The sequence below is a fragment of the Panthera onca genome, chromosome B1, assembly GCF_046562875.1.
Source record: "Panthera onca isolate mPanOnc1 chromosome B1, mPanOnc1 haplotype 2, whole genome shotgun sequence".
In the NCBI taxonomy this organism is placed as follows: Eukaryota; Metazoa; Chordata; class Mammalia; order Carnivora; family Felidae; genus Panthera; species Panthera onca.
In genome coordinates, this window is record NC_138342.1 from 163,813,627 (window position 1) to 163,826,373 (window position 12,747).

General features: G+C 52.7%; 1 protein-coding gene across 19 annotated transcripts in view; it reads right to left on the bottom strand.

The window, feature by feature from the left end:
• ANK1 (ankyrin 1) overlaps positions 1-12,747 on the bottom strand; it is a 218,852-nt gene that overhangs the window by 37,660 nt on the left and 168,445 nt on the right. For all 19 annotated transcript variants that reach the window (XM_060653467.3, XM_060653473.3, XM_060653472.3 and 16 more), the window contains 13 exons: positions 12,498-12,591; positions 10,968-11,046; positions 8,869-8,966; positions 8,544-8,768; positions 7,165-7,319; positions 6,652-6,863; positions 5,862-6,066; positions 5,443-5,539; positions 4,960-5,188; positions 3,649-3,774; positions 3,410-3,529; positions 2,067-2,145; positions 1,713-1,787 (listed from right to left, as the gene is read on the bottom strand). In XM_060653467.3, coding sequence (XP_060509450.2) covers positions 1,713-1,787; positions 2,067-2,145; positions 3,410-3,529; positions 3,649-3,774; positions 4,960-5,188; positions 5,443-5,539; positions 5,862-6,066; positions 6,652-6,863; positions 7,165-7,319; positions 8,544-8,768; positions 8,869-8,966; positions 10,968-11,046; positions 12,498-12,591 — 1,794 coding nt within the window. The remainder of the gene's footprint in view (positions 1-1,712; positions 1,788-2,066; positions 2,146-3,409; positions 3,530-3,648; positions 3,775-4,959; positions 5,189-5,442; positions 5,540-5,861; positions 6,067-6,651; positions 6,864-7,164; positions 7,320-8,543; positions 8,769-8,868; positions 8,967-10,967; positions 11,047-12,497; positions 12,592-12,747) is intronic.

The following is a 12,747-nucleotide window of genomic DNA, read 5'->3' on the forward strand; positions in this document are numbered from 1 at the left end:
GAGCCCGCCTCCGGTCCCCCCAGCAGGTGCTGTGCCTTGCATCTGGCAGGGAGTACCGGGAATCAAGGAACAGTGCCCCCTGGGTTTTGGTATTCCTTCTTACCAGGAAGCAACTAGGGGAACACAGACACCTACATCTTCCGACATCCAGAAAATAGGGCAGGGATAGGAATGCTCAAAAAATCGGTATTGAATGAACGAATGAAGGAATATCTTTTCTTTCTTTCATCAATTCACATATTATTAGATGACAAGGCTGAGCCTCTCAGCAAGGTTAATGCTTATGCAAGGTCGTGGCACAAGCTAAGGCCAGAGCCAGGAGTGGGCTGAGCCTGCGGATGCCCACTCCAGTGCCATCTGTGCCACTAACTTTCCACCAGGAAGCAGTTATCACGGGAATGCTTTTCTGTATTTACGTTTCTTCAGGGAAAGGCACTAATTACATTTAAAATGAAAATATAAGCTCCCATTTAAATGCAAGGCAATAACACAGAATGTTAGCTTTCTCCCTCCCGTTATTATTATTTTTTTTAATGTTTATTTATTTCTGAGACAGACAGAGCATGAATGGGGGAGGGGCAGAGAGAGGGAGACACAGAATCCGAAGCAGGCTCCAGGCTCAGAACTGTCAGCACAGAGCCTGACACAGGGCTTGAACCCATGGACCATGAGGTCATGACCTGAGCTGAAGTCGGACGCTCAACCAACTGAGTCACCCAGGCGCCCCACCCTCCCATTATTTTTATTGTTATTTCTCACAGGTGCTTTGGAAGGGAGAACAGCCTCAGAGTCTAATTTCAAGGATGAGGAAGACCAGAGGGAACAGTGATGGTAAGGATCAGAATGCACAGGTACACACACACACACACCAAGAAGCAGCAGTAGGCATTCTTTTTTGGCTTAAGAACGAACAGCTCCTGAATTTCTGTTGTAAATTTTTGTCACAGAGCCTTTCAGTAAGCCTTATTGCTAAGGCTTCTGAGTTTCTCTGAAGTCCTCTCCACAGGGTGACTGAGTAAAGGCAGTCCATTCATATAAAAGCTAACATAACAAGGCGGTGGGGGGGTGGTGGTTAAGTTATAGGTCCTGTGACTGAATAAAACGCATTTTGAGCTTTCACTTGTATTTTCCCACACACAGTGTCACTTCAGATGTGATCTACCCTTTTGTTGTGGGACTTCTGGTAGACCTCAGGTACAGCCAGAGATTACAAGTGAACAATTTTGAGCCATCTCCTTTTCTTCCTTCCTTTCCTTCAACAAAGTCAGCCTTTGAGAAAGGGCAACGTGAGTACAGGGAGGAAGAGAAAGGCAGTCATAGAGACATAGTTTTTTGTTTCTGTGCTTATTTGTTGGCTGGTTTTCCAGGGCTCTGTCACTAATTAGAGCCACTCTATTCAGCTGGATCTCAATTTTCCCATCTGTAAAATGAGGTGAACCAGATCAATTCTAAGGTCTCTCGTAATCTCAAAAGTTAATTCTTTCTTATAAAGTAAACCCAGGCAGAAGAAAAAAGAAAAACCGGGCAGGAATGGAGGAGGGTGGGAGCTTACTTTCCATGGGTATACCCAAAGGCACTGCTTGGGCAACAGACTTGCACAAGACAATCACACATCAGATGCACTGAGGACAGTAGGAAGAGGTAGAGGCAAGAAGCCGGAGGGGTACGTGTAGACTGGCAAGGTGCCTTTTGCCCCCAAGTCCCCGACTTACCCGCCCAGCTGAGGCCAAGGTGCTCTGATATAATAGCCATCTTCATATCTGCTCGGTCGGTCCCACTGAGAAAACCTAGGGAGAAGCATTGGGTTTCATTTAGCAGCCTTGGCAGGACACAGAATGGGCAGGTGTGGGTAAATGACCTCAGATGGATGTTCTGGCCCCCGGCGGACCTCTCTTTGCTGGCCTGCAAGCATTCCGTGGGGAGCAGGGCCAAAGGCTCTGCATGCTGTGCTCATAACGAGTTAAGGAAGTCGCATCAACGCAGAGCTCTTGAAGGAGTGAGGGGGAGTGATGTGACCCACAACCTCCTGGGAAGGCAGTGAGCACATATCACAAAGGGGTTCATACCCAGTGACGATTCGCTGAGAATGCTGTATCTCAGGGCCAGGGGAGTCAACGTCCTCTTCCTGTCATCAGCTCCGCTCCCCTGCAGAAGAAAGATGAGGAAAGGGTGCTTTGGGCTTGGGGTTACCCCCTTGGTGGGAAGGTGCTTGGAGCCCGGGGGCTATGGGGTGGGCATGACGCCAATCCCGGCCAACAGTAAGTAGGTCTGTGTCTCTGGAGCCGCAACACAAAGAGCAGATGTGTGCGAAGAGGTGGGGGTCCAGAGGGAGTGATGAGAGTCACACACTTTATCACTAATAGTAATGGCAAGCTCACATGGCCTTTACCACGTGACAGGCCCTGTTTGATGCACACAACAGCCCCTGGGCAGGTACAATTACTATTCCCATCTCATCCATGAGGACACTGAGGCCTAGAGGGGTTAAGTAACTTGCCCAAGGCAGCTCAGCTAATGAGTGGCAGAGCTGGGGTTTGAACTTAAAAACCAGTGTTTCTTTCTGGGTTCCTTTATACTCAAAAGACCTATTTTTGGCACCAGTCCGAGGCTTAGCACTCCAGCCCTACAGAGAAGCACCCAGATGCTAGCTCTGGGTGCAGGAAATCCTCTTTTGAAAGAGAAGTGCACTCATACTCTCCCCAGACAGTAAAGAGAAATCGAGCCACGACATATGGATGTAACCTTGCTTTCTCCCTAGTTGGGCACGGAAGGCTGACAATTACAACGATGGCAGCAGCCAAACGACACCAACAAGAACATGGAGACATATGATCCCTCCAAAGTCCCTTGCGCAGTGGTGACTCGGATGCTCTTACAGGTATGGATAAATCAACATACTTGGTCAAGACGCTTTTGCTGAGCTCAAAAATCTGGGTGTTTGCAGTGGCTGAGACACCAGGGCTCCCTTCTCTGAGGGCCTGGCACCCTGGGGAAGATAAGCAAGTATATGAAAAGGAGGCCTGAAAAAGCCTATCAAACAGCTGGGTCACCTTGAGCAATGTGACACCCAGTTCTAAGCCTCAGAGAGCCCAGACGAGGGGTGCTCAGGTAGACATCTTTTGGGCTCCTTCTAGCCTTCGAAAAGGAATATCCTAGAGGGCTCAAGGCCCACAGTGAGAACATGCAGACCACTGTCTGACACTGGCATCTGGTCCTAGCTTTGCAGAAAGGGCCAGGGCACACTCTCCCTGCCAGGCCACCGTCAACTGTCCAGAAGACGGCAAAGAGCCTTCAAAGGCTGCTTTGTGACGGTAAGAGGTCCTTGGGAAGCACGCGCCCTTGCGTCTGTTTCGGGACCTCCTCAGGGAATCCCATCTCTGGTGAGGGTCCTCATCGGAGGGCAGCTCACCTTGGTACAGGGGGGCATGGTGATGTTCAGGTGACAGAGAATGTGCTGGGTGTCCTCATACTTCATCGCCTTGCGCAGAAATGACAAGGACCCTGCTGGTTCTCGACTGCTGTCCCTCACCTAAATTCAATCACACAAAAGCAAGATTCGGGGGGGTGCTGTTCCAGAGGCCACCAGGCTGGTTGGCTTAGAGACTTCTGCCTCCCAGAACCTTGTAGACCCAGAGGAGAGATTGGCACCTTTACAGGTATGGCCAAACGGTTCTCCCGAAACGACTGGAAGAGGAAACTCCGTTGCTGGGCAGCTTTTTTGACAGGCACCAGGTTCCCAAAGAGTTCCGCGAAAAGGGGCATTCCTTCCAAAACCTGTAGGAGAAAAGCAAATGTCATGTCCTGCCTTCAGCTTTGGTCATCTCTTTGCCAGATCATACTCATTCTACAGCATGAGACACAACCTGCCATTTGTTTTGAAAAAGGTTTTGTTCCCAAGGCTGAAATGAGGGAGGCATGCTTCCTTACATCAGAGGAATTTTTTTAAATGTTTATTTATTTTTGAGAGAGAGAGAGAGAGAGAGAGAGAGAGAGAGAGAGAGGCAGAGCATGAGCGGGGGAGGGGCAGAGGGGCAGAGAGACACAGAATCTGAAGCAGGGTCCAGGCTCTGAGCTGTCAGCACAGAGCCCGACGTGGGGATCGAACTCATGGACTGCGAGATCATGACCTGACCCAAAGTTGGACACTCAACCAACTGAGCCACCTAGGTGCCCCCTTACTTCAGAGGATTTTACAACAAGCAGGAATCTTTACCTATCCCTGGGTGGCTGATCAGGGTTGATATCAGAGTACTCTAGAACTCCACTGAAGTATCAAAATATGGCTTCCCCCCAAAAGCTGGATCTCTTTTCACACTTGTTCTGCAATGTTTAGTTTATGAGAAGTGTTGGAAGGACCATGTTATAGCATAATCTCACCCATTATTATAAGAATCCCTATTGTGTATATAATGCTTTCGACTGAGAAGTTATCATGACCCCATTTGATAGGTAAGGAAATTGAGGCTCAGAGAGAGTCAGTCCTTTGTCTAGTTTGTCCTTGAATCAGGATTAGGGGTAGGGCTCCATAGTTCCGGCCTTGTGCTTTTCCTTCTGGGCCCTCAGCCCCCCAAGAAGGCTCAGAACAGACTCCAAGGCCAGACTTTTGGAAAGGTCCTGGCTTCTTACTTGTCTTAACATGATGAGTCTCCTAGGGTCAGTAATAGGTTCAAATCTAGTCCCTGTTCCTTACCTCCTTTGTCCAGCCGCCCTCCCTGCTGCATTGGGGCGTTCCCAGAACCCTGGCATAGTGGGTAAAACTGTGGGCTCTGGTGTCAGACTACTTGGACAAATCTTTTCTCTACCCTCTACTTAGTCATGTGACCTTGGGCAGGCTACTTAACCTCTCTCAGCCTCAGTGCCCACATCTGTAAACTGGGGATGATAAAAGCACACACGGGTATGAGGATCAAGGGAGATGATGCTAGTCAAGCACTTTCACAGTACGTCCAGCCATGGTACCTCTATGTCCCTGCTCCGAGCCACCTCAATGAAGTTCTCATGCTGCTCCAGGGTCTTGTCCACTTTATCGTCTGTCATGCAGTAGCAGCGCAGACGCCCTTCCCGGGGGTCATTCATCTTGGCAAAAATGACGAACTTGGCCATGTAGGGCACTGCGGTGAGCTCCTTGTACAGCAGGGTGGCGAAGTTCACGGCTTCAGCAGTGCGAGGACAGTCTGACAGCCAAAACCTAAAAAGAGAGGGCTGATTATAAGCACGTTTCTATGGGCCAGATGGAGCACTTCATGTCCGTGCAAACAGAAGGAGCCCATAAGCCATGGGGATGGCTGCTCTAGAAAGCCTGGTGGTCAGGGTGGGGGCTTCTGTGTGGAAAGGGGAAACGGGGGGCCCTAAGCACGGGGTGGGCGGGTCAAGGCCTGGGGATAAGCCATGATCAGGGCAGCGCTGACCGCTCGGTGCAGGGCCCAGGGTTTCTGGGCTCACCTGGCAGAGACGTTGGTGGTGAAGGCGGCACACTCGTTGGCATACACGAGCTTGGTCGTCCCCGTTATGTCTTCCCACTGGGCTTGGTCTGTTCCTCCTGCAACAGGAACAGAGGTGGGCTGGGGGACAGTGTTCAGGTGGCACACACACGGCTTGCCGAGCTGCCAAGGGCTGGGCATGAAAGGGCAGAGATGGGCACATCTGTGTGGCCCTGAGCACATCTCTTCTCTCACACCCTCCCCCTCCTCGAGCTATTCCATGGAGGCTCTAGTCAGATGGACTGCCCCTCCCTCCCTTCAAAGAGCACATCGCCTAGGGAAGCCGAAGCAAGGTGATGGCCGGCTTCCCCTTCTGTCTCTCCTTCATGTGGCCAGAAGGAGCTGCTGCTGCCCAGAAGATGGGACAGGGGCACCTCTCACCAGTGACACTGCAGAGTAGGCGCAGGCTGGTGGTGTCCCCCTCCCCGCTGTCCCTCGGGTTGTCTGTCCAGGAAGGAGGGAGTGGGATCCGAAGGCCAATGGGGCGATAGAACTTCCGGCGCCGTGGCTCCACGGTGACGATGGGGCTGAACGTGGCCTGGTTGCCCAGGAGTTTGGTGACAAGCTCATCTGGTACAGGCTGGGCCTGCAAGGTAGCAAAGGCAGGCACTGAGCCTCCAGCAGCAGGGGGGGCTTGTTCATGAGGGCCAGCACATCCCCAGAGGGAGAGCAGGCTGTTTATACAGAAGGCAAAGGCTCCCAGGGGGTGCAGCGGTCCTTCCACTGTTGCACCACACAGATCTGTTTTGCTGGGCATGGAGCCCATCCTGGGGCTGATATCACTGCTCAGCTCTCTTTCCGGAGCCCTTTCTCCCCATCTCCTGTTGCTCCCATTCCGTGGATGGCACCACCCTTGCTCACCATTAGTTACCTCTCCAGGATGCCCCGTGGAATTCTCTCACATCGAGCATGCGAGCATGCTGGCGTTGTGGTTTAATGCATAATCTGGGGCTTTCTGCAACTTACCAGGGAGTGCGCCTGCCCTACCCCACTCACCCGACTTCTGAGCTTTAAGGTCACATCTCTAACTGGGATTTTAAGGCATTGGACAAAAGTGGGGGATGTGCTGGGGAAGTCTTCCTGGGGGCCTTGAATTCCTCCCACCTTCCATGAACTGAGTTGGACGGTGGGGGAGGGGGGAGCAACTGGTGAGGAGGGAGGGCTGTGTCACCTGCAGAGCCAGCTTCACTCTCTTGGTGACAGCGTTTTCTGGGAACGTTGCCTGCACCAGGGGGACCAGCTTGCTCTTCAGAAAGCCCCCTTCAGGGCCGATGGTGTCGTAGTCCTGGCAGAGCCGTGACATGATCACGAAGTACAAGGGGAAGTCGGTGGTGATGATGCGGCAGACCCTCTTCTTCTCCAGCTCCTCCAGACTCCCCAGCTCTGTAATCACATGGCACGATGCCACCCACCCCAGTCATGCCGTCATGCCAGATGCAGGCTCAACCACTGTGTCCCCAGAACCTCCTCATCCCTGGCTCCCGATGTTTGTCCCCTCCCCAGGCACCTAGCAGCACCCCTCAGGTGCCCCAGGCACCTGGAACTGGACCTGATGGGGCCATCCCCGGTCTCTCTGGCTTTCCCAAACTCCAGGAAGTCCTAACAACCCACCCAAAATTGCAAGTTCAAGTCCCACCTTCCAGAAGGAGGGCACCCTGCTCTGGGATCCCTGGGGCTCAGTTACCTTCATCCATCCCGTTGAGGATCTGATCCAGGTAGCTTTCTCCATAGCGGCTCTTGTGTTCCTTCCACACGGAGCCGTTTTCACTGCGCAGCACCACGAGTTCACGGTCTCCACGGCCTTGGGAGGCAAAGTGGGGGATCTCCACGATCACAGGGCTGAGGGGACAGAGCAGATGGTGGGCAAGGTGTGTAGATGTGGGCGTGGGTGCCTGTGGGTGGGTGGCTGTGCACGGGGAGGAAAGAACAGGGAAAGGGGGGCAGTCGGTCCCTGCTTGGGGAAAGATGGGATCCTGTAGCCAGAGCGAGGCCCCTCCGAGGGTCCCTCACTCACTGCCAGGCCCCGGAGGAACAGTAAGCACAGGACCCAATCTCACCTCACAGGGGGATCTCCTGCCATGGCCATGTAGTGGACGCTCAGCTGAGTAACCCAGCCCTTGGACCTGATCCCGAGAACCCGCCAGCCATTCCTAGATATCCCTAGGCAGGGGACCAAGCCTTAGCTTTCTCCTCTATCCAATGGTGATAAAGCCACTTCCTTCAGAGGGAGGCCTTGATGACTACATTTAAAAAGGAAAATCGGGGCGCCTGGGTGGCTCAGTCGGTTGAGCGTCCGACTTCGGCTCAGGTCATGATCTTGCGGTTCATGAGTTCAAGCCCCGCATTGGGCTCTGTGCTGACAGCTCAGAGCCTGGAGCCTGCTTCAGATTCTGTCTTCCTCTCTCTCTGCCCCTCCCCCACTCATGCTCCATCTCTCTCTGTCTCTCAAAAATGAATAAACATTAAAAAATTAAAAAAAAAAAAAAAGGAAAATCAACACAAAAGCACTCTGCAGGCTGCTTTCCAGGGGTGGATGGAAGCTCAGAGGTGGGGACAGGCAGGGGACAAAGGCAAGAAGGCCGGGCCTCCCTGGACACACCTGTCCCAACAAAGCTCAGGTAGAACCCCACTCTGCTTCAGTCTCAAGCCCACTAATCTTGTCCTTGGGGGCAATGCTGTAGGTCTGTCTTTTACAAATACCATTTTAAAGCTTAAATAATTCAGCCCTTGAAGGCCCCAAGGTAGCCAGCCCAGTCTTTTCAGTCCCCTTCTCTAGTATCATACAAGATTTGAGAGGAGTAAGCTCCACCCTGGGGCTGTGGACTCCTTAGTGTATCTGGGAGACAGGGACTAAAAGTTCCTGGTTCTGTTACTCTGTCAGGACAGGAGACAAACAAGATTGCATGGGGCTCTGGGACTTGGCATTTCCTCTTCCCTGTGGCTGGGGTGGTTCTGGGTAGTTGCTGCTGAGGTGGCAGCGATGGACCATCAGGGGCAGAGGCAGGGGCAGGGGCAGAGGCAGGTAAAGGACACGTGTCGCATCCCATGTGAGTGACTTCTCACCTTAAGAACTGGGCCCCAGCGGGTCCCAGCGCGATGATCCTGCTGGCAAGGCCCTCCTCCTCGGCCAGTGGGGGCGGCGTGCTCAGCTTCTGGGGCTTGACCAGGCGGCAGGTGATACGAGTAGGGGCGGCACACGTCCGGGGCGGGATCACCACCCTCAGGCCATTGTGACGGCTCCCCCTCATGGAGCCTCCCCGGGCATCCACCATGAAGCTCACCAAAAACCTAAGGCACAGGCAGATCCATGTTGGGCTTCTATATGCCTTCTCTGAGACAGGGAGAGTGAGACTCACGCCCATAACCCGTGAGTCACGGGGTCACTCACCCTGTGTGGACGGGGCTGGCCACTGGGCTGATGTTGTCTGAGGTCTCTGTGGCCGGGCTGCTGGGGATGAGTGAGTCTTCATCATACTCCTTAGATGCCTGAGGAGGAGAGAAAGACCAATTGTCCCAGCACTTCCTGGGCCACAGGAGCTAGTCTTGGCCAGGTTGGTGTCGTTCTGGGCTGGGGAGGCTCAGGAGCGTCTCGTTGCCAGAAAGCAAGCGACCCAAATCCTGCACACTCACTACTGACCCTTTCTGGACAAGGCTTTTCTGGAGTCTAAAAGGAGGCATAGACTTCTTCCTACCATCATGGCTGCTCCTTGGCTCCTTTTAGGTCCAACATCCACCACACAAACTGCAGACCTACCCGCTCTTTCCTCCAGCCCTTCTCCAGTGTGAAACCTCTGCTCTAGGGAGCTCAGTTTTCGCAGACTTGGTACTGGAACCCTGCACCATCACCTACTAGCTGCTTAGCTCTGGGCCAGCGACTCGTCCTGCGGGTATCTGAGGTACAGGAGGTGAACGGGGCACACCCTAACCTTGGGGGACTTCCTTCCTCATCTGCAAAAGGGATGGTCCTTGCCCCTCAATGACACTATAGCTGCAGAGCCATGGGGCTGCCTCCCATGGGGCGTTGCATATCACAAGCACTCATGAAAGCCAGCAGGGTCTGAATCTGGGTTTACTCCCAAGTCCCCTCTTGCTCCCATGGGTCCTGACACCCCTGTCCTTCTCCTTCACTGGCCTGCTCCACCCACCGTCACACCTTGCCTCCTACATAAAGCTTTCCCACTACTCTAATCCAGAAGGCTTCGCACAGCATGATCTGGCATGGGGGACATTGATTCTTTCCGCAATCTGTGAGAACTGGCTTCACATATCTGAGCCCACCCTTCCCAGCTGGCCCGTCTGCTCTTAGGGGTCAGGCTTGGGTCTCACAGTCCTCCTACAGGGCTCACAGTAAGAACCCAGGAATGCCCACTGTCTTGAGTGCATGACTTAAGCAAGGAGCTGAAGAGAATGGGTTGGTCAAGGAACAACAGGACACAGGTTGACGCGGTGACTTTCTCATTGTTGTTGGCAGCATCCAGGGAATATGCCACATCTGTACCAGGACCATATTTCACCATATCTCCCAAAGGCCTCCCAGTGAGTGACTCCAGTATCACAGCACTAGCATGGATGGCTAATTGGACAACTTCACAGCTGGCTTGTCCCTGCATGCCACCCTTGGGGTCCAGGGCTATGGCTGCTGCTTTCAGACATCTAGCCCTTTGGTGGCAGAGGAAAAGACCAGCCTTAGCTGGAAAACAGGCCAGGCCCAGTTCAGTTATCAGGCCTCAGGGCAATCATTTCCAACCTGCAAACATCACACTGCTTTTTATCCTAGAAAATCTCATTCCCTTGGTGGCGGTAGTGGTGGTGGGGGAGGGGGGTGCCAGATAGCATAAAATTAAATTAAGGAGAATTAACTTGTTTGAAACCATCCCACCATTTTTTGGGACAAATTCAGATGGCACCCAGGGAAGCCACAAAATAGGGGACTATGATGAGCAAGAGTACCGCCTGGGAACAGCTCTCTCTGACATCCCTTTCTGTGTTGGTATTTTAACTTCTTGATAATCCCTTGAGGAAGGGGAGGCAGAAACTGTCCCCATCTCTAACGGATGTGAAATAAAGGAGTTCGGTGACTGGGCCCGCAGCTCAACCTCAGCTCCCTCTCCAGCACTGTGACCCACTGTCCCGGGCACGCAGAGAGCCTGTGCACAGGGAGTGTGGCCATGAGGACATGGACTTTGGAGCCAGAATTTCTGGCGTCAGGTCTCAGCCTCATTTGTGACTGGACGGACTAGCATAATGGTATTTCACACACCCTTGGGCTCTCTGAGACTTGTATCATTAATATCTGGGATAATAAGAACTCTAGCAGCACAGGGGACTGCAAAGTACATGTGGAAGCCTGGATTGAAGGGCTTGGTAAATGCTACAGGCATTTAATTCTTAGTTCCTATCATACTGTGGATCATTTCAAAACCATCGTTGTCCCAGGGGTACCCACTCTCTGCAGATGGGAACAAAAAAACAAAAGGTGCTTCTTACCTGTTCTGGCTCCTCAGATCTAATCAACACTGTCTCAGGTGTGACACATGGGATCCTGGGGATGGCTGGAGATTCCACCCTAGACACCCAGAACATGGGGAAATCAGAGGGATGATCCTTCTAAATAGCCCCTGGCTGCCATGGGAGGCCTAATGAAACACCTCCGTACCCCCATAATAACCTAACCTACCTGCCCCCTTGCCACAACCCGACATGCACATCACACAAGCAATACAACTCAGCGTCACACACTGACCAGCCTCTTCCCCTCACCTCAAAGCCTTTCCTCGGGTCCAGCTGTCCTTCACAAGCCAGGTGAAGGGGCTGCCTCCCACATGAAGCCTTCCCTCACACTTACCACCCGCTTCTCAGCCTCGGAGCCCTTGTTGATCGGATCCTCGCTCTGGCCTTAACATCTTATCCTGTACTGCTCTGTGACCTCTTGGGGTGTGTGTGTGTGTGTGTGTGTGTGTGTGTGTGTGTGTGTGTGTTTTAATTTTTTTAAATGTTTATGTATCTTTGAGACAGAGATACAGAGAGAGACATAGAGAGTATGAGGTGGGGAGGGGCAGAGAGAGAGAGAGAGAGAGAGAGAGAGAGAGAGAGAGACATAGAAGGGAGACATAGAATCTGAAACAGGCTCCAGGCTCTGAGTTGTCAGCACAGAGCCCCACGCGGGGCTCAAACTCAGGAACGATGAGATCATGACCTGAGCCAAAGTTGGATGCTAACTGACTGAGCCACCCAGGCACCCCCTGGAGTGTGTTTTGATCCCACCAAATAAATTGGTAGGTTCTTTATGAGGGGCCAAGTCTTGTACTTCTTTCTAACTGATATGCAGTAAATAGTAATGATTTTGAGTTTGGAGATTCATATCTTATACAGTGAATACTCACTGGTGAAATACCCTTGGGCCTTCACTTCCTGCTGTTCCACTGCCCTGTTTTGAATGAGCCCTGGGACTAAGATGGCACATGTTTGTCTTTTCAGAAACCCTGAGGACTAGGTGTTTCTACAAAGTTGTCACGTTTAGATTTATTCACCAAATCTCTCTGTGTGCTGATGTACCCACATGGGAATAATTCACAGCACCCCAAGGTGGTGGGGGGAGGAATGTGTTGCAGGCAGACACAAACCCTTTGTGGGTTTCTCTAAGGTGCCGTGCTGGCAGACAGCCATGGTCAGTGCATGAGCTCAGCTTGGCAACAGTTGTTAATGTGAATCTTCCTCAGTGGACTTTTCTGGTGAGAAGCTGGGAGTGCAGGAGAGGGAGGGGCTGTGAGGAGGAGACAGAGAGGGAGCAGGGACACTGGCAGAGGCAGAGAGAGGCCCCTGTGACCCCGCCTGGTGGTCAGGGGACAGGGCTCACTGATCCTAAAGTACCGGGCCCACAGTCCAGCCAACCAGCACTCTCTCCCTGTCCGCAGCACACGCTCTGCCTGGCCTTCTTGTGACTTTTCCCTGCTGGGGAACCCCTCCACCCCGAGCTCCGGGGCCCGCCTGCCCATCCACGGTGTGCACGCTCCTTACACTTGGTCTAGCTTCGGCACAAAATCCAGCAGCTCCTTCTCTTCATCGATATCCCTGGAATCCTGTTTCTCAGCCTTGGAGACGAGTTCTTCCCCTGAAACCACACAAGTCTACATGAGTGACAGGATGGAGGTTTCCTCTTTCTATTTAAGAAGTGCTTTCCTGCTCCTCCTCTCAATGCTGGCCCCCGAGGGGCAGAGCAAGGCCCTTGCTGCTCCAAGGGGACCACTAACAATGTCTTGGGCCAGCC